Source organism: Podospora pseudoanserina, chromosome 5 (genome assembly GCF_035222485.1).
Source record: "Podospora pseudoanserina strain CBS 124.78 chromosome 5, whole genome shotgun sequence".
Taxonomy (NCBI): Eukaryota; Fungi; Ascomycota; class Sordariomycetes; order Sordariales; family Podosporaceae; genus Podospora; species Podospora pseudoanserina.
In genome coordinates this window covers 606695-629896 of record NC_085924.1, presented here as the reverse complement: position 1 = coordinate 629896, position 23202 = coordinate 606695, and the positions used below count along the sequence as shown (strand labels likewise).

At 53.7% G+C, this 23202-nt stretch overlaps 6 protein-coding genes across 6 annotated transcripts; 3 read left to right on the top strand and 3 right to left on the bottom strand.

Annotated features, from left to right (window-relative positions):
* Window positions 1-328: 328 nt before the first annotated feature.
* QC764_501500 (uncharacterized protein) lies at window positions 329-3287 on the top strand. Its single transcript, XM_062947408.1, has 2 exons — window positions 329-828; window positions 894-3287. The coding sequence occupies exons 1-2, from the start codon at window positions 457-459 to the stop codon at window positions 3135-3137; spliced, it is 2616 nt and encodes an 871-aa protein (XP_062798556.1). The 5' UTR covers window positions 329-456; the 3' UTR covers window positions 3138-3287.
* A 204-nt stretch (window positions 3288-3491) lies between these two features.
* On the bottom strand, window positions 3492-6132 carry QC764_501502 (uncharacterized protein). Its single transcript, XM_062947409.1, has 3 exons — window positions 6069-6132; window positions 4371-5821; window positions 3492-4314 (listed from the first exon to the last, which is right to left on the bottom strand). The coding sequence occupies exons 2-3, from the start codon at window positions 5461-5463 to the stop codon at window positions 3542-3544; spliced, it is 1866 nt and encodes a 621-aa protein (XP_062798555.1). The 5' UTR covers window positions 5464-5821; window positions 6069-6132; the 3' UTR covers window positions 3492-3541.
* A 974-nt stretch (window positions 6133-7106) lies between these two features.
* Window positions 7107-7535, top strand: QC764_501505 (uncharacterized protein; the record flags this gene model as incomplete). The annotated part of the gene is made up of 1 exon (XM_062947410.1): window positions 7107-7535. One exon carries the CDS (start codon window positions 7107-7109, stop codon window positions 7533-7535), a length of 429 nt encoding a protein of 142 aa, XP_062798554.1.
* Window positions 7536-7547: 12 nt separating this feature from the next.
* Window positions 7548-10691, bottom strand: QC764_501510 (uncharacterized protein). Its single transcript, XM_062947411.1, has 6 exons — window positions 10622-10691; window positions 10509-10538; window positions 9028-10433; window positions 8483-8979; window positions 7880-8384; window positions 7548-7790 (listed from the first exon to the last, which is right to left on the bottom strand). Exons 3-6 carry the CDS (start codon window positions 9466-9468, stop codon window positions 7680-7682), a joined length of 1554 nt encoding a protein of 517 aa, XP_062798553.1. The 5' UTR covers window positions 9469-10433; window positions 10509-10538; window positions 10622-10691; the 3' UTR covers window positions 7548-7679.
* Window positions 10692-14319: 3628 nt separating this feature from the next.
* Window positions 14320-16533, top strand: QC764_501520 (uncharacterized protein; the record flags this gene model as incomplete). Its single annotated transcript, XM_062947412.1, has 2 exons — window positions 14320-15963; window positions 15985-16533. The coding sequence occupies 2 exons, from the start codon at window positions 14320-14322 to the stop codon at window positions 16531-16533; spliced, it is 2193 nt and encodes a 730-aa protein (XP_062798552.1).
* An 816-nt stretch (window positions 16534-17349) lies between these two features.
* PHO89 (Na+/Pi symporter) lies at window positions 17350-20983 on the bottom strand. Its single transcript, XM_062947413.1, has 3 exons — window positions 19420-20983; window positions 19016-19342; window positions 17350-18955 (listed from the first exon to the last, which is right to left on the bottom strand). Exons 1-3 carry the CDS (start codon window positions 19493-19495, stop codon window positions 17589-17591), a joined length of 1770 nt encoding a protein of 589 aa, XP_062798551.1. The 5' UTR covers window positions 19496-20983; the 3' UTR covers window positions 17350-17588.
* Between the last annotated feature and the right edge of the window lie 2219 nt (window positions 20984-23202).

The following is a 23202-nucleotide window of genomic DNA, read 5'->3' as shown; positions in this document are numbered from 1 at the left end:
TCGTATTTATTCTTTTGCTCTCCAAATCTCATGTGAGGTCGCCTGGCCTCGAATGATGATGAGGGCATCCCGGTTGGCGGCCGCGAGACCTGTCATGGGAGCTCATTGGCTGGCCACACGTGATGGGGCCGTGTCGCCGGGACAGCCAGTGGCGAAGCACGAGGCGCAGGACAGGGACAGGGAGAAAAAAGATCAATCTCCCATTTTCCAGTGAGCGGGCTGGTGGGGCAGGGGATCTCGCTGCGTCACGTGTTGCCAAGATCCCAAAAAAAATTATATAGATATATACATATATACATGTAAATATATATATAGATATATATATATAATACTCTCTCAAACACAAGCAACCACACCACTGCACGACGACACACGTCCAAGGCTCAAACCATCTGGGAGGCTCGCGACGGCAACATCCCGGAAAATGATACCTTTTCAGATCCCTCCTCGCCCACCATGCTGATACTGCTATGCCCAACCCGCCGGCTCCCAGCTGCTACTGTCGTGGCCTCTCGACTGAAGCTTGCCAATGCTCGGTCGCAGCGGAGATGGCTGAATTTGTGGCTACACACCAAGGACAAGTGGAAGACTCTACCATGGGACCAAACAGTCTATCTTCGTTTGCTCAAGGAACACGAAGAGGCAGTGAAAGCAAAACGTGATGACGTAGCCTGGGGCCTGCCCTCAAGGCCATACATCTACAAGCGAGGCATAGTTGTGCACGCCTTGAATCTGAAGCACTATGTCATCTTGCTGGACCGCGTGTCGCTGTCAGTGAGGCTGGATGATCCACAACAAGAGCCAGTCTTGACGGTGGACGTCTTCATGGTTTGTTTTTATATCCAATCATCTTGTATTGGACGGCCGACTAATACGCAGCTGTGGCCGTCTAGCTTACTAGCACTGGCGCTTTGAATGCGAAAAACAACCATTTCAGCATTCGGTGGTCCGACCTTGACAGAGAACCCATGCTGGGAGATCAGGATCCCTGGCAGCTGACCCCCTCCATCGAGTACGAGTTCCGACCCGAGGAGAATCCCAACCTCCCGATCACCAAGGTGGCCCGCATGTTCCAGAAAGAAGTCAGCCGCCCTGTCTTGGCACCCGGGGCACTCACCATACCGGTCAAGCACTTGAGCACTCCGCTTCCCCACCGCTGGTTTGCCTTAACTAGAGAATCAATCGACCGCCTTGACCCGACAGGCGATCATGGCCCGTCCACTCGAGAGTTTCTTGCCTTTTGTCCGGCGCTTGGGGAACCCGCTGTTGGTCGTGCCGACGTCTATTACCACGGCCACCAGAAGATATACTTGCCGCCGGGTCGTTGGCCCTTTGAAGACCGCACAGCCGTTGTCTTTTCACAGATCGAAAACACAGAGGACGAAAAGCGGCGCATGGCTGCTGCTGCGCAAAGGCTAGCGCAAAAGTTCAAGGAGATGGGGCGGGTTCGTAGCACAACAGTAAAGCAGCTCTGGCTAGCTGAAATCATCAAGAAGGCATGGCCTCCGAAGGACTATTCCAAATTCCTCCCGCAAAAGGCAGAGAACCACTGCAGGGTGCTCATTGCCAGGGCACTGGAGAAATGGCGTGGAACGACAATCGTGATCCACGTATCGACAGAGCTCCCGCAAAAACCGACCCGGCTGCTATTGGAGGAGGTTTCGGCAAACATGAAACAAGATACAGCTGTTATCGTCTCATTGATGGGCCGGAGGCTATACGACCGCATCTTTAACCACCGGGACGAGAAAGTGCGCGAGACGTTTGCGACCGAAATCGTGTTCAAGCCGCCTCTGAGACCGGCACCCGTTGTCGAGGAGCCAGTGCCCGAGACTACCGCTCAGGAGGACGAAATGCTCAAACGACTCATGGAAAAGTTCCTCTCCCAGAACGAGCAAAGGAAAATGCGAGAGCGAGAAGAAGCTGAGAAGGCGCGGAGAGAAGAAGAGCGCCAAAGAAAGTTGGCCAAGGCCCGGAAGAAGGAGGAGGAGGAGCGACAAGCTAGGATACAGCACGAGAGGAAGATGGAGAAGGAAGCCGAGAAGCGACGGAGAGCGGCCGAGCGGGAGCGGCTCAAAATCCAAAAGGACGTCGAGAGCATGTTTGAGGCTGCAGTTCAGTATGAGATTGACGCCTCCCTGCGCAAGGAGGAGTCAGTCGGTGAACGCGTCTTGGTCGATGACGCCGAGCACGCTTCGGCCGATGACGCCGAAAATGAGACCGAGGAGGCTCAACTCAGCGAGGGCTCCATCAACATCACAGATGGCGCGATTTGCATCGAGACGGAAGGCTCTATTGACGTGATGGGCGGGTTCCTGAACAAGCGGGACGGCTCCATCATCATCAAGACCGGCTTCGTCAACATGGTCAGCGGCGACATTGACTTTCTGCACCGTGACGACCGGAAGCGTTTCCAAGAGGATCTCGGCACGGTGTCCATCAGTTTTGAAGATGGTGTTTCTCGTCGGGGGATCAACGTCGACGACGCTGATGGCAATCCGGACCTGATCAGCCTCACGGACGCGAAGATCAAGATCACCGAGGGTTATATCGAAATCAACGACGGCTCCATCAAGGTCACCGGAGAGGAGGGTTTGGCCCACGCCAAGAAGATATTGAGTTCCATCAGAATCAAGCGGGGCGCAATCCACATCATCGAGGGGTCCGCCACCTTTACCGACGGGCAGGACGACTTTATCAACTGCTCATTCGACATCAAAGAGACCACCCTAGGCTTCAAGGACGGTTACACCGACATCGAAGCCCACAAGGACATGTACTCTACCCGCGACTGGGGCCGAGGCTATCAGCCCAACGTCGATGGCAACAGCGATTCTACCAAGAGCTGGAGCTACGATCTGCCGCAAGACAAAGCCAGGGAAAGAGTTCGCAAAATGCAGGACGACATTGAGGAAAAAGCAAGGGAGCAATGGGCGGCAGAGGAGAAGAAGAGGGAGAGGGAGGAGCAGCAGAGGAAGAGGAAACTGGAGGAGGAGGAGGAGGAGAGAAAGAGGAAACTGGAGGAAGAGGAACAAGAGCGGATCAGGAAGGAAATGCTTGCCAGAAAGAGGGAGAGCCTGCGGAAGAGCCTTTCCACGACGTTTGTCACTGACAGCAGACGGAAAAAGAAGGACTGATGATGCTGATGCTGCCTGGGCTGGCGTGGCATTGGAAAAAGGCAAGACAGCTGGAACTTTGCTCGAGTATATAAGAGAATATGAGAATATGAATCCCCATTCCATCAGTTATTTTGACATCAGCAAGTAGGTACAAAGGAACCAATAAGAAAACATATATAAAAAGTGATATGTACGTCCCCAAGACCAGAGGACCAAGAATTACACCCCAAAACCCAAAACCACAGTATTAAACCCCCCCCTTCCTCCCCCTCCTTCCCTCTCCATCTTCCAATATTACACACTGATCTCATCATAAATAAGGTAGGTAAAGTAGATTATCATGACAACCATGTTTCCCCTCCTCTCCCTCTTCACCTTTTCCACTTGTCACTTTGTTTGATAGACACCCCCACGAGTCATTGCTAATCCCACCCCTTGGGCTTAACCCAGTTGCTCGGCAACGCCGGCTGAGCAGGCTTGATAACAGGCATAAGACTGTATCTGTGCGAGCCCCCCGTTGTCGGCCTCGAAGGCGGTGCACTAGCAGCAGCAGCAGATGTCTGTTGAATAACCGGGGGCACAGCCGGCACCGTCTCTGGCTGCAACACCGGCCAGTTACACCCCGTTCCCGTCGTCGGTCTTGAATTCCCTGGCGTAGAAGGCGGCATAGGCCAGCTGATCAACGAAGGGGAAAACACCCCGCTAGAGGCTATACTCGCCGCCCCGATGGAATCCTGACTCGACCGCCGGGGGATCGTCGGAGACGGAATAGTTGGCAATCCTGGCGTCAGAGGGGAAAAGTCAATGAGCAGACCGCTCGTGGGGGAGGAGGCGCGTTTGTCTATTAGGGATAAGTTGTTGTTGTTGTTGTTGTTGTTGTTACTAGGGGCGCAATCCAGCCTGAGGGGGGGGATCGTGGCTGCGGCGGGGAGAGTAACCGATGAGGAGACTGGGGGAGGGGGGGCAGTGGCGGTGCCGTAGTTCATGCTGCTTCGCTTCTCGTACATTGCCGAGTCAGCTGCATCACCGACGTCGCTGAATAAGAGGCCGTTGCCCATTGATGAGCGTTTCTTTTCCTTCTTGCTGTAAGGGGCGATTTTGAAGGGGGTGCATCTTGTCAGGAAGGCTTGGACGCGGCGGGTGCGGCGGTAGCGGTAAAGGAGGGCGATGAGGAGGAGGAGCACTACCAGGAGGGCTGGAAGAGGTGTCAGTAAGAGGGGACAGAAGGGATGGATGAAGGGAAAGACGGACAGACTACGGCGCCGATGATGCCGATCATGGGGCTGGAGCCTTTCTCGTTGGGGTTATTGGTGTTGTCGTTACTGCCGGGATTTGAGCCGTTGTTGGTGCCTGTTCCTGACGTCCCCCGAACGCCCCCTGAGTTCTGGTCAAGCTCGCCATGATAGGTGTAACCAAACTCGTCGGTGGAGGTGTAATCTGAGCCAGGAACATAGCCGCCGCCTGTGGCTGAGTCGGCGCCTTTCTGGGTGACTTGGTTCTGTCCGTCCTGGGTGCCATCCACAGCCAAGAGGGCGTTTCCTGCGGTGGAGGGAAACGCCTTTTGGGGCCCTGTTGTTGTTGAGCCGGCTCCCTGGTTGCCATTGCCTGAATTGCTGTTGGATCCTGAGTTGCCATTGCCAGATGAACCCGAGCCAGAAGATCCAGAGTTGGAGTTCCCAGAGGTTGGGGTTGGCGAACCAGAGCCATTGCCAGAGCTCGATCCTGAACCAGACCCATTGCTGGAGCCGGAGCCGGAGCCGGAGCCAGTCCCTGGGTTCGATCCTTGATTTGAACCCGAACCAGAACCAGAACCAGAACCAGAACCAGAACCCTGTCCTACACCAGGGCTGGGAGTTGAGCCCGAACCTGATCCTGAACCCGACCCACTGCCTGAACCATTCCCCGAGCCATTGCCAGAACCACCGCCCGACCCGTTCCCTGCACCAGATCCTGTTCCAGGACTAGACCCATTGCCCGACCCATTTCCTGACCCTCCTCCACCTCCCGAGTTCCCAGGCGTAGGCGCACTGTTCTTTGGCGGGTCCTCCGCTGGTGTCTTGACTGGATTAGTAACCGGAGTATTGTTGACAGGAGGCTTCTCCGTATCCGGGGCCGATGCCGGCGTGGTAGGAACCGGCGCGGGCACCGGCACCACGGGGGCTTCCAATGGAGGGTTCGTCGGCGTGGGTGTCGTCGGGCTCGGCTCCGGCTGGGGGGTGGGCTCCTCAGGCTTGGGACATCCCAGCGACTTGGGAAACGTCTTGCACCATGGGCTGATGAGCTTGTTCCAGAACTCCTTGATGTCCCTTTTCTCTAGCTCTTGGCCAGAGGTTGGAAGATGCATTCTTGTGACTCCAGATTTGCGAAATGAATAGAAGGATGATCAAGGCCACATGCTTGCTGTGTTGGACGTGTTGTTGTTGTTGTTGTTGTTGTTGTTGTTTATGATTGTTAGTGGTGTTGTATCTTCTCAAAAGGAGGGTATAACGAGGGAAGCCAGCTTCTAGAGACGAACGAGTGAAGACTCCAGAGTGGCATCAAGGAGGAGGAGAAGAGACGGGAGAGACATCGCCGCGGGGTTGTCGGTATTGTATGCGGTGTCAGCATGCTGGTGACTGAAGAAAACCTGCTAGGTTTCGCTGTGATGAGTGGCACTTGGAAGAAGCAACAACCGAGCCCCACAGCTGGGTGACATTGGGGGTCTGGACAACAACGGTTAGCACCCATGTCGTCCCCATGTTTCGGGAAGGGATCGTCGGTTCGGTTCCTGGAACTATGCCATTCCCGGACTAGGCCCTCTTGTCATTCTCTGCCAACCCCGGCACATGCACGGCCAACCCGGCGGTGGGGGGGCGGGGGGGGGCGTGTTTGTGTCTGTCTGTCCCGAGAGGTCTCCCGTTGTTCCAGTCCACCGTCAGTGCTGTGCATCCATCACCAGAAGAAACTCACATAAACTCCGGGCTGCCGCTTCGGAGCAAAAAGACAGTCACGGAAAATTTGGAACACGCCCACCGTCAATAGCGCGAGAAAAGAACTGCAAGACGGGACAGAACGTGGGCAGGAATCACGCCGAGCACAACACGAGATTGGCACCTTATCAAATTTACCTGGCACATCCTTCCGTGATAGTGGCCACCTCGCTGCAGGCCCCCCCCCCTCTCCCCGCTGCATGGGTCCCCCTCTCTGTCAAGCACCGTAGCAGGCGTCTGGCCGGCATCGAGTTTATCTGCCTGTTTCAGAAACGAGGAATGCAGATCACCGAATTCCCCCTCCAATTTCGATACTTATCAAATCTTGTCTCCCACTCCGTCTCCGCCCCCAGAAAATGACACCTCGCCAATCCCACACTTCATAGGGAAAACACTGCGCAGTTCCCCTCAGAAGCGATACGATAAGCTCCCCGTCGGATCAACATGACCATGGCCCATGAGCATGGTGATGCTGCTCTCCCGAAGAGATCACACAAACTTCGATCGCGCTTTGAAAGGTTGGGAAACGATCGCCTTCTCTCAAGGCAAGTCTGGACCTCCTCCACACCTAAATATCCAAAGGAGCCACCCAACCGGCCCCTGCGTAATGTACCACTGCCTCGCATGCTGGACTGCAAACGTAATAGGACCGACCACTAAAAAGTTCCCACAGGATCAAGGACTCTCCAGCTCATCATCCATAGCCGAATAGCCACCAGCAGCAGCAGAAAAAACCAAGGCTTGCGAACCAAAGTTCGGGCTCCCTTGGCACCTTACCCCCTGTCTGTCAACCAGAACTGGGTTCAAGCAGGGGCATGTCGTCAATACCCAACGGCCGACGATCTACCGAACCGAACACAAGCGCTCGAACAACAAAGCAAAACCACATGGACCACTGGCCACGTTGGTAGTGGATACAAAGACCTCACGTGGCGTTGACAATACTAACGGCACGAGGCGGGACAATACCAACTACCATATGCTGTAGGACCTCTGCTTGTAAAAGGGGGCGGGCGACATGGACACAACCATGGTTACGGTGATGGCTGTAGTAGATAACTTCGTTCGATTCATCTCCGCCATGATCTCAAGTCAGCCACACCAAGCCCGGGTCCCCAGTCCGGGCGAGGCCTTCGTCGAGATGGCCATCTTGGCGCTCAAGGGGCTGGTCCCCATGGTATGGCTTCGCAGCAAGACCTCCCCGGTTGAGTTTCTCGTTGGAGGGGCCGCACTGCTTGTGATGGTCCTCGCCGTCAGCCATTTCCATACTGCCGAGCCGAGCAAACCTTCTTCTGCCGAAGGAGGGAGGATAAAGGGCATCCTCCTCAAGGCGCCAAAGCCTCGACATGCGTACAAACCGAGGGTTGCATTTGACCCGGCGTTGGACACGGGTAACAAGGTCCTGAAGCGGAGTCACGACGTGTGCGGAGATGGGGGAATGATGTAAGAATGCAACAGTGGAATTTCCTGCGCCATCTGGATTGTTTCAGATTCAAGGTATCCGAACTTGTGAATTGCTCCCCCTCCCCAAACGCGCCTGGTGTGCATCCTGCTGACGAGAAATCTTTGTCCGAGAGAGCCCACCGTTGCTCTACCTCTTCTCTATCCGCACCATCAACCCGTGGATATCCCAGATGGTAGGGTTATCAATCGTTGGCAGGCGTAACGGATCTGGCAGAGACCAGTTATACCCTCTCAGTAACTACAATCAATAAACGTCAGCCACCATCATCCCATACTTCAGCTACCAAAAAAAAAAAAAAACAGTGTAATGTGTAAGATGAAACTCACCTCGGGAAACAACTTGTACATCTGCATAAACGCAATCTTCTTCCCAGCACAGACAAACTTGCCACTCCCAAAGATCAAATCCACACACCGTTCCATCTCAGCCCGTCTCTCCTCGTTCGCTTCAAGCCACCTCTCCGGTCGGAAGAGGTTCGCGTCCGGACCCCAGAAGTCTTCGTCGCGGTTCATACTCCACATGACACACCCTGTGCCGATGGTGGTTCCCTTGGGGAGGTAGTACCCGTCGACTGTATCCCCCGTCTCAGGGACCTCCTTGAAAAACGGGACGATTGACGAGGGGGGGAATAACCGGAGTGACTCTTGAATCACAGCCTGCATGTACGGAAGATGCCTCTTTGCCTCATCGTTCGTCACCGGCCGGCTGATTTTGCCCTTCTCTGCGGCGTCGTCGATTTGCTCTTGTAAACGCCTATACACAGCGGGGTGTGTCATGAGCAACAACATCGTCATTCTGATGGCAGATGCAACCGTGTCCGACCCGACAAAACTATCACACACACATAGGTTAGCTTCCGTTTTTGTCCCATATGAGTGAGTAGATGAAAGGAAAGGAAAGGAAAGGAAGGGAAGGGAAGGGAGGCATACAAAGACATGGCAACCTCACTCCTCAGCTCATCGCCCTCCAGCCCATTGTCCATCATGCTCTGCAGCATATCCCTCTTTTTATCCACCCCCTCCTTCCCAACCTCCCTCGACCTCTTGTTCACAATCTCCAGCGCCAGGCCAAACACCCTCCCAAAACCGACTTTGTCCCCTTCCCTGGGTAAGAGGTAGTAAAAAGGCCATTTTTGAATCGTCTGGAAGATCTTGTGGTGGTTGTGCACCGCGCTGAGCAGAGGGAATGTCGCGTCGCCTGTTTTGACGATGCCGAGGACGTCGCTGTCGGTGTCGAGGGAGCCGAATGACTGGCTGTAGGCTATTTCACCGAACGAGTCCAAGGTGTAGAAGTGGGATTTCTGGGCCAGGTTCATGAGGCGGTGTTGGGAGGGGGATGAGAGGTACTTGGTGTCGATGAGGTCGAGGAGGGTGGAGATGGTTTTGTCAATGGCGGGTTCGAAGTCGTCTTGGTTTTTGCCCGAGAACTATCTCTGTCAGTGTCGCTCCTACTTGAAAGGCTGGAGGGAACTTACTGCTGGGAGGACATGTCTCAACCTCTTGGCTCTCAGCTTTGGATCTCTCATTGAGAGGAGATTATCCGCCCCGGGCATCACCCGTGCGAGGAGGTACCAGTCACTCTTTTTGTACTCTGACCGCGCGCTGGTGATGCGGTAGATGGAGTCAATGTTGTTGATGATCACCTTGTTTGGAGCTACACGGACGACAGGACCATATTTCTTGGTGAGGGCGTGCATATCTTCGTAGACTTTGTAGCTGATGAAGCCGCGGGTGAGCCAGAGGGAGGTCCATCCTGCTAGGAAGGGGCCAGGGACATGACAGAGTTTATGCCAGCGGTGGACACGGTAGGCGAGACTTAGGAGGAGGAGGGCGATGAGGAGGTGGAGGAGTGTTGAACTTGTGAGGAGGTTGGCTAGACGGGGAAGCTGAGGGGATGGTAGGAGTATGGAGGCCATCTTTGGTGACTATGCTGGTATCTAGAGAAATGCTGGAACCCAGGCACAACAGACCCAGGGGAGAAACGAGGAACAGCTCCATGTTATGGATGACGGCCTGTCTTAGAGTTAGTATACCTTGATTAGTAGCACCAAGGAGGCTTGTACACCCACCAGGTAATCCTCCAACCTGCTAGGTACTTCCGTGAGACCGGGCAACGTACGTATCCCTCTAGGTAGCTCTTGGTGTTGGCTTAGACCCCCAACCCCAAGCAGGCATCCCCCTCTACCTCCACTAACATTCTTCAATGGCTGAGCCACGTCGGGGTTGTCCATACTCGATGTCTGTGGCGTCCATGTTTGCCAGGCAAAGGAGGAGTGTGATATGCGAGTGCCTAACTAGATCTGGATGTGTCGGCAATCTAGTGGGTGTGTCGGGATGGGCAATGATTCGTACCAAGCATGTGCTTTCAATCCCATGTGGCTTTTCATCGCAAGACATATCCGCAGTCGTGTCCTGCCGCGGTATGCGCCGCTGAACCTGGAGTCGGTGCGGGAAGTGATTGAATGCCGATGCTAGCCCCGATATCCGAGTGAATAAAACTGCCTTTTTGTGGTGCTGTGCCCTGTAGTTGGGGGCCCCTCCTCGGCTGTCCCTCACCACCCGAAAAACCGAGAATCCTGAAGGAAGAAAATACTGTGCGGCACGCGAGCAAAGAGCTGCCGTGTGGTGTGACAGGGATTGCTCTTCAGCCCTACGGGGCTCGCCGGGAGCCACATGGTTTTGATCTGTTCTGTGCTTATTTTTCTGGTATGTCTTCCACCCAGCGGCACAGGTTTCTGTGACGGATCGGTTGCTGCCTGCCTGTCTGTGGCACTTCCTCTACATCGATCAAGAAGTATGTCCTCTGCACCTCAATTTCTGTCCCCATGACCTCAACGCTGACACTCCCTCACTCCACCGCAGTGCGATTTCCTCCCCAAGACCCGCAAAGCTGTCAGATCAGAGAGGTACAAGGCGTGAATATAACACAGTCATCAGTCGAAAAAGATACACGTACCTGCATCATCCAACAGCAGGCACAGTCAGACTGCTCTGTCAGCCATCCCATCATCCCGGTTCAAACTGCCCGCCTCGCGGACGAACCATTTCTGTGGTCAAAGGTGTGGTTACACAGCATCTCGTCACCAACGATTCCAACAGTCCCCGGCCCCCAACGATGCTGGTGAATGCACATGCTGCCTGGTCAAAACGATCATGTGAGTCCGTGTGATTGTGCGCCGCAACAAGCCACGATTGTTATCCCTTGCATAAGATGCCCAAGTAGTCTGGAATACGAAGAAGAAGAAGAAGAAGGACACGATACACTGGAGGAAGTGACGGGATGGGCAGTGGCCGATATCACCAACAGACCCCTTCAGCAAAGAAGCGGTAACTGCTGGTGAGTCTTCCACAGGATAGACAGCCGCTGAGGCAACATCTTTGGGGTTGTTGCTGAAAGAGGTTCGGTCATATCATGTAGGGCTCTTGAATGTCACTTTATAGTTTTCTTCAGTTTCTAATAAGGGGCCAGCCCCAGGTGCTATTGGCTTTTGCCACGGCGAACAAGGTTTGTAGGATTATGTTCTAGTATATGTCACAGCCAATTGTCTCCTTTCCCGGCAACCGGAAAGGGGCATACAATGGAAGACGTAGAGTAAACCATCCATTCTGCCATCATGCGCCCGCATCTGGTTCACAAATTCAGTAAGCAGACAACGTTGGGATCGGTCTTGTGCATTTAGCCAACAATAACTACCCTACTTCCCGATGATGATGGACCAGGACTGACAAAGCTTGATGTTGTTTCTGCAACTGACTCGTTATTTGCAAGTATCACTCACCCTAATAATAATCCTTGTCGCCGCCGAGCCCCTTGTCTCAGATACAACGAAGTACCTGGTCAGTCTGGGAGTTTTGGAACAGTGGCATCGCTCGCTGGGATGGTACTCAGCAAACGAAATTGGATAGAGTTTGTGGCTTGTTGTTTGGGTTCGTGATCTATTCGTTGGCAATATAGACACACAGATAGACCTTTAAGCTTCAATGTAAGCGCATATTGGATTCTGAGCGTCAAGGGCTCCCTGTACATGCTTACCTATGGAAGCCTATAAAAGCCTTATGATTTTTGGACGTCAATAAGGGTATATATAATCATATTTCACAAGCCTTCATCCAAAAGCTGGGGCTGATCTGGCCCCAGGAGTCTTATATAGTAACATACCTTATACTCAATAATTAATACCCAGCTATCTTCTTTCTCTTATAAATATCAGGGCTGCTCGTCTCCCACCATCTTTGTGTTGTTTTACCCAAATAACTGGCTCCACTTTTGCTGCCATGCCTGGTTGCTCTCTGAAAATAGGGGTTCGAGATGAGGAGACTGGGCTCTTCCACCCTATGGTGTATGCCACTGTTCGGGATGGAACAAGATAAACCAGATCTCAAGATGTCTTCAGGAGACAGATGAGACGCATACCGGGAGATTAAGAAGACACGAGTATCGTTAGCAGACAATGGCGCGATAAGGACGTTCCTACCTCAAGAACGGTCTTCCTGCTCATAAACCACGCTAGTAGATGCCCTGGCCTATAGGCGGTAGGCCTTCTGTAATTTTCAGTACTTCTCTGAGGGGGTTTGTTTACTTAAGGTCTTCGTCTAGCCCCGATGCTTTTCCTTTTTCATTTATTCACCTCCACGCCCGCGAGAATTTTCTGTTCTCGCCCTCGCTCGCCTTCGCCTCTGCTTCTGCTTCGCCCGCCCCCGCTATCGCCCCGCAAGAACGATCGTAGGTATTTCCTTTTCTTCTTGTTGTTTTCTTTATCATGATGGCTTGAAGTCTCCTGCTTGGCTTGTTTGCGGTCAAATCAACTCCAGGGTCGTCGAGTCGCGACTCCTGGCCGTTTTCCTGACTATCTACCACTCGATCACAAGGGTGACGTCACAGTTTGCATCCTCAGTCTGCATGGAAGCAAGGTCTATCTTGAAGAAGATGGTATCAAAGCTATGAAATTACGATGTTGGGGCACACTGCCTGTTCAACGTCAACTCTCAAGCGAGGGATTCCTACTTCCCCGAGGCCGAGATTCCCTCTGCAAGGGAATACATCTTTTCACGAGCACTGGCAACTCCGAGTCGTCTTATTAAGAGTTGGGGTTACCTCTTTCAGATGATTGGGCGAATGTCTTGTCAATTGCTTACAGCACTACCACTTTCGGATCCTTTGCTAACTGTTCTCGCAGACAACCAACCAAATTTCGCCCGCTCGAGAGTACGTATTATTCCACCATTCCCGCACACCATTCCTATTCCAGTCTGATATTCGCATCACACTTCCATCCATCTTGTCTCCACACAAGAGTTTGTGTCTTGACATTGTTCCCACACCAAGATCCTCTATCTGGACATACCTTCTACATCAACACCCTTTCCTCCCTTCCTCTACACCGGCATCCTCCCCATGCATGGAAGCCTTTTGGGCTCAGCATTGCTTCCGCACCAAGTCTTTGATCTTACCTTTGTGTCACGCACAAAAGGTTTTGATCTTAGTATTGCCTTTACACCAATATCCTTTCTTGCAACGTCATACCGCCACAAGACTTCACAAAAGTCCACCCCGTCTACACACAACACGAGCACTGCCGCAAATGCTTTTGAACGTTGCTTCCTGGCAAGCATTCTGCCTTTCAACCCCCAAACCCTGTCTTCCTTGCAGCATGTTCTCACAAGTGTGAGGTCTGTTTCCAAACCCCCCTTTTCAGAATTGGCATTTATTCTCACATATGTGGGACTTTCTCGTCAATTTGAGCACAGAAAAAAACAATTCAAGTCAAGGATTTGAGATCTGTCTTTACACGGACTTTGTGTTTTCAAATCCCAAATTTGACTTGAGGTAGCAGTGCTTTCTCGCGAGTGTGATCTGGCCATAAGGATTCAAACTTTGGTCTTTGACTTGGCACTGTTTCTTCACAATTTCTAAAATTGTGAAGAGATATCCAAGTCAAACTTAAAGTTTGCAATTCTTAGGATCTGAGATTTGTCTGGCACATGGACCTTGTCTTTTCCCAGACCAATTTTAGGTTAGCAGCGTTTCACTACAAGTGTGATTTTAACTCAGCTGCGTTATCTTATAAGTGCGATTTTTACTTGGCACGTTTCTCACGAGTGTGATTTTGACTTAGCAGCGTTTTCTCACGAGTTGTGGTATTCGTCTAGTCACAAGGATTTGGCGTTTCCAAACCACAGATTTTGACTTAGCATTGTTTTTTCATGAACCCCAAGATCGTGAGAAAACGTGCAAGTTAAAAGTCTGAAGTTACATAAACATTCACAAACGATGCATAGCCGTGTACACACCGATACCTCATCGTCTCCTTACAAAATATCACCGTTTTCACACGAGATAACACCGTTTCCTCACCAAGTCATGTCGTTTGCACGCAAGACAGCAGCGTTCACAAATGACCAAGAAACATCCCAGCTTAACATGGACTGACATTCTCTTCTTTTTCTCCTAGGAGAACATAATGCCTCTCGAGTTTACCTCGATCCCCGGCCAGGGGGAAACTCCTGGCCACCCATCCTCCGACCCCCCCATCCCCACCACGGGGAGTCCGCCCTTCCAGGTGGACACTCCGACCCCGGCCGCGAGGTACCCAGTTATCATGGGTACTCCCGTTGGCACCGACCTTCTTACCCTCGACCCCACCTCTCCCTCTCTCCTTCTCCCTCCCCCCACCACTCCCCTCGGCAGCTTTCCTGCCACCATCGCCGTTCCTCTCGCCGGCTCGCCGGCTGGTCCTCCCGGAGGACATCCTCACGACATCCTGGGGATGCTCCGAAGGGAGCAGACAGCCCTGGAGAAGAGGTTTGTGGAGGGGAAGAACGCCTGGGGGTACGCTAGTGTCCCCCATACCGACATTGTTCGGTATGGTGAGGTCCTCGCAAACCTCGCCACCGCCACCGCCACCAACGCCCCTGTCGCCCCGGCCGTCCCTGTCGTCTCTCCGGCCCTGTCTTCCGTCTCCGCCGCCTCTCTCAACAGAGAGAGGGCGAGGCTCGCCGACTTCGAGAAGATCCTCCGCCAGAGGGAGAAGCGGCTTCTCCAGGCCGAGGTTGAGGCGAAAGCCTCCCTCGATAGCCTCACCAGAGCCATCGAGGAGAAGAAGCACCAGCTCGCGGGTCTCGAGCCCCGTGAGGCGGAACTCCTCCAGCGGGAGGCTGTGGCTGTGGAGAGAGAAACCGCTCTCAATGAGCGGGAAGATGCCCTCACGGCTGGGGAGGACGCCCTCGACAAGGAAAAGGAGGATTTGGAGGTAAGGGAGAAGGCTGCCGCTGCTATTCTTGAGCAGCAGAAGATTGTCGAGACCCAAAAGGTCACCCTCCGGCTTTGGAGGGAGGATTTGGACGACGAGAACAAGGCCCTGGAGGCGAGGAAGAGGGAGCTGGAGGAGGAAGAGAAGAACCTGGAGGAGAAGAAGAGGGCCCTGGAGGAGAAGGAGAGACGTCCCCCGGAGGAGACGGAGCTGGGGAAGAAGGAAGAGGGGTTGAGGATGAGGGAGGAGGCGTTGAAAGAGAAGGAGAAGGCACTGAAAGAGAAGGAGGAGGAGTTGAAGAAGAAGAACAGGAATTTCGTCGCCGTCAACACCAGCCTCGTCAAGAAGGACATGGAGAACGCGGCAAAAGAGAAAGAGATCGAGAGAAGACTGGCCGAGATGGCGAAGAGAGAGGCTGCCCTCGACCCCCGGTCGGCATATCACAGCCTTCCCAGCGGCTGTCAGACCGCCCCCCAGTTCGTCGCCGATATGGATCAGCGGGTGGTGATCGGATACGACCTCGGCTGGCAAGCCGCTCTCCCCATCGGGGTTGAGCAAGGTCGTCGAGCCGCCGCCGCTCAGACAACAACGATGCATATCCAACATCAAGAAACCGTCCTGGCCAGAATCCGGAATATGCTCGCCTGTTTTGGCGCAGAGAGGATGGATTTGGACGTTAGAAAGGAGTTTAAGACGCTCCAGTTAGTTATCAAATCCAACATCGACGTCGAGCGTATCCACGCCGACAGCATCGAGATGACTGCGGACGAGAGACTTGATGCCAGCATCCCCAAGCCAGGCAACAAGGTCTGGGAGTTTATCAGGGTGATGAAGATCGAGTGTGGCTGCCCGGTCTATTACTACTTCCCCGCCCACCCCAAGTCCGGCCCCCAGCCCACGGCTGGAATTGTGAGGCCCGCCCCTCAGGGGGAAACTCCCCAGTCTTTGGCAGTGGCGCCGGTGACTATCGTGGGCAACACCTACAACCTCCCTCCCGGCGCCCAGGTCGTCTTCCCCACCCCCGCTGGACCCGACCCTGCCCTCCTCGCCGGACCAATCCCCTCCCTCGAGGTCACCGCACCCGGCGGCGTCAGCCGCACCATCACGGGGACGCCAGGCCCGAACAAGAGACGCCGTGTCCGTTCTGTGACCCCCTCCCCGGGGGCTTTACAGCCTCCCCCGAGGGCCGATACCAAGAGAGCCCGGTCTGGATCCCCCCCTCCGGCCCCGGCCCCAGCCCCGAAGAGAACCCGTGGTCGTCTCCCGAAGAACAAGAACGTGATCACCGTGACGACGGTGACGGACCCTCGTCCCGCGCGCCCTGGCCGGCCTACCACTGGTGGGCTGCGACCTCTGGCTGCTGCTCCCGCTCCGGCGGTTACGACGGCAACGACGGTGGTTGGTACAACCACAGCTCAGGAGGTATTTACCTCCTCAGCTTTTACCCCCGCCCCCGCGGCTGCGGCTCCCGCTCCCCCGACTGTAGGGGTTGGGCATGACGCTGATGATACCGAGTTTGATGAAGAGCAGGGCCAGGTGGTGGTCCAGAAGAATGAGGAAAAGAAGGCAGGTAAGACTGTACATGAACAGCTTGGAAGAGAAGATGCACGCGAGACTAACAATGACGAACAGGCCCCCGGAAATGTCGACGACGAGAACAAGAACGAGGATGAGGGTGGCATGGATATGCACCTCGCTGCTCCGGTTGGGTGGATGGAGCGCAAGAATTGAGCTGTTTTTTCGCCCGTGAGAATGACAGCAGCAGCACCAGGGACGTCAAGATATTTGGGGGGAGTTATTTGCCTTTTTCCAGGCTCGGTTTTGTTTTGTTTTTGGGACATACCCATGGTCAAGAGAGGTTCATATGGGCCTTTTTTACGGATTGCAAAAGTGGGTTTATTATGCACCAAAGTAAGCGGTATTTGGGTGGTTACATTCTGGTTTTACAATAGTCCGGGGAGTTATTTGCGTCTGGGCTTGCGTTTTGGGGGGTTCATTGCATTCGGTTTTCACATGATCTGGGGAGTTGTCAAACTGGCGGATTCATTGCCGTGTATTATATAGTTTTTATAATAACAGGGGCGGTGTATGATGGAAAAGGGGTTCTAAGTTGTCGATTTGGCTGCTTGAGCGTGTGACATGTTGTTTGGATGTGAATTGGCGTGAAAAAGGGGGTTGGCATGCCTTTAGATGGGAGTAGGAGGCGTGCAGTTGTGAGCTAAAGGCCTAAAACGGGGGTAAAAATACCCTCCGATGATAGTGAGAGGGCGTGCAGTGTTGCCAATCACAACGCCTTGTTGATACGCGAATAGGCCTTTGTTTGCAATTGATATGCCTTCAGACGATAGACAAAGAGAACCATGGGAAGTGGCTGAGTTGAAGATGGGATGAACTTCAGACATGCAACTTTTCTTTATTGGTTGTGAGCTTGGGTGCCTTGACGGGGAGCTCTTAGGCATGGATGGAATCCGATAAGTGTTGTTCGGGGACAAAAACACATTCAAGAGGGCAGCAGCAAGATCGGTAGGAAGGAAGGAGAAAGTAGATGTGGCTGTGGAAGATCAGACAAATCAAGACAAAAGTGGTAGGTACAGGTCCAAGACCTTTTTTATTACTACTCGCAAGATATCCAAGCCTCCCAGGGGGTATTCTGAAACCGGAACCACAAACTATTATACTTCCCAATAATCACATCCTTCAACCAATGTGCAGATCCCTGTACTTTTCGAACCCACACACTCTCAAACAATCAAATCCAAAAGAAAAACGCCAATGCTAATCCCAATTTAACCAGAGTAGCCCCAGCGAGGAGCGTTGATGATGATGCCCATGAGGCAGCCAGAGATGATACCAGCGACGGGGAGGGTGATGAACCAGCCGAAGTAGATCCAGCCGACCATGCGCCAGTTGACGGTGCGCCAGGTGCCAGAGCAGAGACCGACACCGACGGTGGCACCAGTGATGCACTGGGTGGTGGAGACGGGGAGCTTCAAGCGGGTGGCAAGAATGACAGTGATGGCAGAGCCAAGCTCCATGGAGAAACCACGGGATGGCGACTGGAGGGTGAGGCGGTTACCCAAGTTCCTCATGATGTTATAGCCATAAGTCCAGATGCCGAGGACGAGCATGGCAGCGCCGAAGCAGAGAATCCAGGTGGGAACGGCAGCCTTGCCAGTTTCGGGGAGCACGCCGGAGTTCCAGATCTCGAAGACGGTGGCATAGGGACCGATGGCGTTAGCGATGTCGTTGGCACCGTGGGTGAAAGAGGCAGTGGCGGCAGTCATGACCTGGAGGAAGCTGTACATGTATTCGGCCTTGTTGTCGTAGCGAGCAGCGTGGGCGTGAATCTCCTCCACATCACCAGCGAGGGCGCTCTTCTGGCCAGCAAGGTTGACAACATCCTGATCGATACCGTGGAGGAAAGCCCACTTGATGCCGTACCAAACAACGGGCAAAGAGTACCACTTGCCTTCGGGTCTGCCCTTGAGGAGCTTCTTGTGGGGCTTGCGGAAGTCGGAGGGCTTCTTGCGGCGGACAGGGGCAGCGGCGTCGTTGCCAGAAGCACCATCGGTAGAGTCGGCGGCGCCAACAGTCTTCTCGGGGAGCGCACCGGCGGCAGAGATCTCGACATCACCACGCTGGGCGGCCTTGGTGGCGGCGAGCTCATCCTTGGGGCTGATCTCCTGGACAGGCTCATCCTCATACTCGTCGTCGGGGTTCTCAGGGACGGGGCCGCGGCGGAGGAGGAGGAGACCGAGAGGAATGTGGTACCAGCGGAGCTGCCAGTCGTCGAGCATGACAACGCGGTAGAGCCAGGGCATCAAAGTGACGCACATGAGAAGGGCGAAACCGACACCGACGGCAACAATGACACCGGGGAGCTGGGAATCAGTGAGATTGACCTCGTAGTTGCCACCCTTCCAGAGAAGCAACATGGTAAGGAGCGCGGCGGCGAGACCGAAGTAGACTGGCACGTAGATGAAGGCCTTCCAGACGGGGTTCTTGCGAAGCATGACGCCATACTTGGTGATCAAGAAGATGATGGAGGCGAAGATAGCGGAGAGACCAGGAGCGATGATCCAGGCGAGGAAGACCTGGACGACACCAGAGTTGATGGCACCAGTACCGGGACCCTTGCCAACCCACTGGACACCTAGAGATCACCAAGTTAGCGGCCTGTCAAAAAGGTACCCGAGAGCCTGGTCAGCCTTACCATCGGCGCCAACGGCGGCAACACCCATGCCAATGACACCACCCATGATGGAATGGGTGGTGGAGACGGGAAGACCAATCTTGGTAGCCATGGTGAGGTAGATGGAAGAAGCGGTAACAGCGCAGACCATGCCAAGCATGAGAAGAGCGGGATCATCTTTGAAGAGAGCCGTGTCGACAATCTTGGTGCGGATGGTGTCGGCAACGCGGGCACCAACACCAACGGAGCCGGCAAACTCCATGATAGAGGCGAGAACCATGGCCTGGAGGTAGGTCACGGACTGGGAAGCCACAGAGGTGGCCCATGAGTTGGCCACATCGTTGGCACCTGGAGGGGAGAGAGAGAGCTGGTTAGGAGCTGATATCAGGCGGTGGTGATGGTTGCATGTTGGTGTATCAACTCACCAATGTTCCAGGCGTCGAGGCCTGCGAAGATGGTGCCAATGGCGAAGAGGTAGTCGAATTGGTGGAGGACCGCCATTGTAGTTGGACGGTGGATGTCGCGTGCTCAGAGACGAGACTGCGAAGGTTGTTGTAGCGGGTGGCTGATCGACCTGTTGAGGAGGGATGCAGAGTCAGGAGGAAACACAGGTTGTGCCGTCTGTATTTAACCAGACGGACATATGGAGAGGCGATGGTCAGCGCAGGGGGACATCAGCCAGCGGTGGCACACACGTGGGTTGGCTCTTCGAGCTCTTCTGCTGCTGTCGAATGAATGGTTCTGGTTTTTTTGCCTCTCCCCACAGTACTGGTGCCTTGGCGAAAACAAGACCTGCTCGCCTGCTGCTTCTGCTTGCATCGGGGGGGTCGAGATGCTGGTCGGGACAACCTGGTGGGTGGGAGCTGCTGGAACCCTTGCTGGAGGGGTGGGCCTTTGACGGCGGGGGCACTGGGGCTTGGCGGGTAGAGCCGATCGCGCTTCCAGGCCTGTCTCCCTCCATCCCTGTTCCCGTCCAACCCACACGCGTCCGAGACTTTTTGTCTCTTTCTCTGACATCCAACTCGTTCCTCCCTCGGTCAGAAGAAGAGGCAAGGCTGGCAGGCACTCTCTGATGTGCGTGATGTGAGACGTCGCAATGAGTGGTTCCGTTTGGTCCCCCGAGAGGGGAGGGGAATACGCATATCGCAACCCTCCCGCTGTCTAGCTTTAGCGAGAAAGATCCGTTTGTGCATCTTGGCTGCATCATGTACAAAGCCGATAGATGGCGGATGTAGTGTATATACTAGGGCCGTGGACATGTGTGGGATATGCACTCGAAAGAGAGCACCATCACAGTATGTATGCGGTATGCTCGCGTGCCGCGTTCAAAAATGGAATATTGAACCTGTCCTCTTAGTGTGTGTAGTTCTATGCCGCTAGAGCAGATATCACCTGCCTAGGCAGTCGTCAGATACTAGTAGGTGAGAGAGGAGACGTCCGTGATCCCCCGGCCGGCCGAAGCTCAACGAAGCCGTCAGCCGAGAATCTCGATGTTGGATGAACGGTATGTTTCGAAGTCCGTCCCACAAAAAAAGGCCAAGCACCGAGAAAAAAAAAAAGCCAACCCGAGGAGTGACGGGGAGGGAGGCAATAGCGGGCGGATCATGGGAAAAAACGACACCGCTTCTTTTTGGGAAGAGAAATCCACCTCGGATCCATTGAAGAGGAGAACCCCACGGGGCCAAGCATTGGCAGGCTTGGCTGAGGGCGACGGAACAAGCGATCATCCTTATATGCTTGCATCATGGTTCGCGCGGGGACGACGATGTGCGTTTGGTGGGCTCTCGCAGCCAGTGAGCGCTGAGGGATGGCAATGTTCAGACAATGAGGGAAAACCAGCTTCGACGTTTGGCGTTCGAGATTTGACACACGTGGGGTTCAATCCCCCGGTCGCCAAGTCTCCAGGTCCCGCTCTTGGCCATGCGGGCGATGTCCTTGGCAGAGGTCAGAAAGTCTTGGCTCTATGAGATGATCCAATCGGAGTCTTTGTTTGAGCAACGTGCACGATCAAGAGGCTGATGGCGATAACAAGAGCCGGGACCTATTTTTGCGGGGTCTGGACCAACCAACCTCCGTCCTGGACTTTTGATATTCCATGGCTGTTCGAGACGAACCACCGGCTTCGAGATCGTCAGGAGCAGTGAGTGTCCCACGTTGGTGAGTGCCGCACACTTGTATGGACAATCAATGACCTACCACCACAGGGATGATGATGGAATGCTGCCTGTTTCCTTCCCCAGTTTGATGGTTGGCGCCCGTTACGATTTACGGCGGCGTGGTGGGCGAGGATGTCAGTCCCAGTGTTGGCTTCCCAAGAACTTGGCAAAAAGGCTTATTGCTGTTCAAATTGCACCAAAAGTCTAAATCCCATATCGCCGAGAGAACGGGTGGCACAAGTGGTTCGCGGGGTTCAAGCTCAAAGTCGAAGCCAACCCCTGGAAATGGTACCCCCCATTCCATTGGTTGTTCCGTACTTATGTGGCAGGGTGTACGCTTACACCAGTCCAATCAGCTCCTCCCCATTGTGCTCGTGCTGGCTGAGCTCACGGGCCCTATCCCGTCCAGCCTGCATTGATGATACGTGGGGGGGCAGTCATCAGTCTTCCCCGGAGATGAACCTCGGATGGTCTTGATTCCACTTTGGGCAGGCCCTTGAAGTGTTGAGAGCAAGGCTAGCAGAACAAGACATTTGTGGTGTGTTGACAAGTCGATAGCCATGTGTGAATGGCTTGAAACCTCCACTATCAGGTTGCTTTAGGCTCTGGGCGTTGCGTAACAGCATGGCTGAGACGCTGTGTTTCCACGCCCACGTGTGTTTTCATCCTCAAAATCCCATTCCGGCTCCGAAGGCGGCATCATGAGTGAAACAAGCATCTGCGCTACGTCCCTAGCCCGGCTGGGGATACCGGAATGGTATGATCGACGGCTCATGTCCGCGGGATGTCGCCCTTTACGATGTGCATGCCCGTTCCTAAACATCATGGGATGCAAGGTAGCGGGATATTACAGGAGAAAAAAAGTGGCATGTGAAGATGTCAAACCAGTTTGGTCACCGAGCTTGTTCAAAAGAGCTACCGAATGGAGATTAAGAGAGGTATTAGAGAAACTTTTGGGTGTATGAGAAGAGAGCTCTCTCGTAATGAGATCTCTGGCTTGATGTCCAGTCACCTCTCTCAACATCCCTATCCGTAGGTAGTTTCTCATGTCATCCAAAGGCTCTCATGGAGACCCAACACATGTGATGAATGTTTTTTTTCTCTTTTCAAACTCAGGGAGTCGTTCTATCCTCACCCATGCCGTCCCACCTGTGAACCAACACCACCACATTCAGGGTCCCGTCCACCGTAACATCCGAGTCTCGTGGCTTAATCAGAAACAGTGGATACAGCTGCAGTCTAAAGTCGTGCAATGAAGATCCCAGAGGGTATACCTCATGTCATAAGAAAAGCGTGGGCATCATGCGGTGCCTGACGCCTAGTCACTGCTTTTCCCACTCATCTCGTTACGCATAGTCTGCTCATGCACCGTGGCACAGGCGCCAGTACCAAGGCTCCGGGACTCTTCCCATTGTTGGATTGGCGGCGGGCGCCGAGTGAAAATTCTGAGCTGATGGTGAGGCACAGATGTGATGGTAATGTCTTGGACGAGAAAAGTTCCATCAGAAGCCGAATGGGCGAAGAGCGACCTGTTAGTGGGAGAAATCTGGAGCCAATGGTTGTTGAGCGTGACAGCCACGTGCACGACCCGCAAGTAGGACTTGCTGCCCTGTGGGAAAAGGTTGTGACAATTTGTCAGGCGTGAACGGCGAATAATTGGACCATGTTCGCCTTCATCAGTCGACACAATCGTGTTCTTTTTCTCTGTCTACCTATTGTGCTATTCAAGCTCACTTGTGGCAATTTGATGTATTCTCGTACGAAAACTCATGATTTGATGTGTGCTGATCAGTGACGTTAGTAATTGTGGAACGCTCGAGATTTGATAATAGTAGACGTTGACGGCAACCATGTACTGCTTTGAGACTTGCAATGCCACAATATGATCCTATGTCACCTTCTCTCATCGCAGCTGTTCTCGATTCACATACGCAGTTGCATGATGACAAGACTTGTAAGCAATTGAGATGCTTGTAATAGCGAGAACAGTCGATATACCCAGTTTAGTAAACTCTGAAATGACACACATGGATGTTTTTTTTTTAACAACGA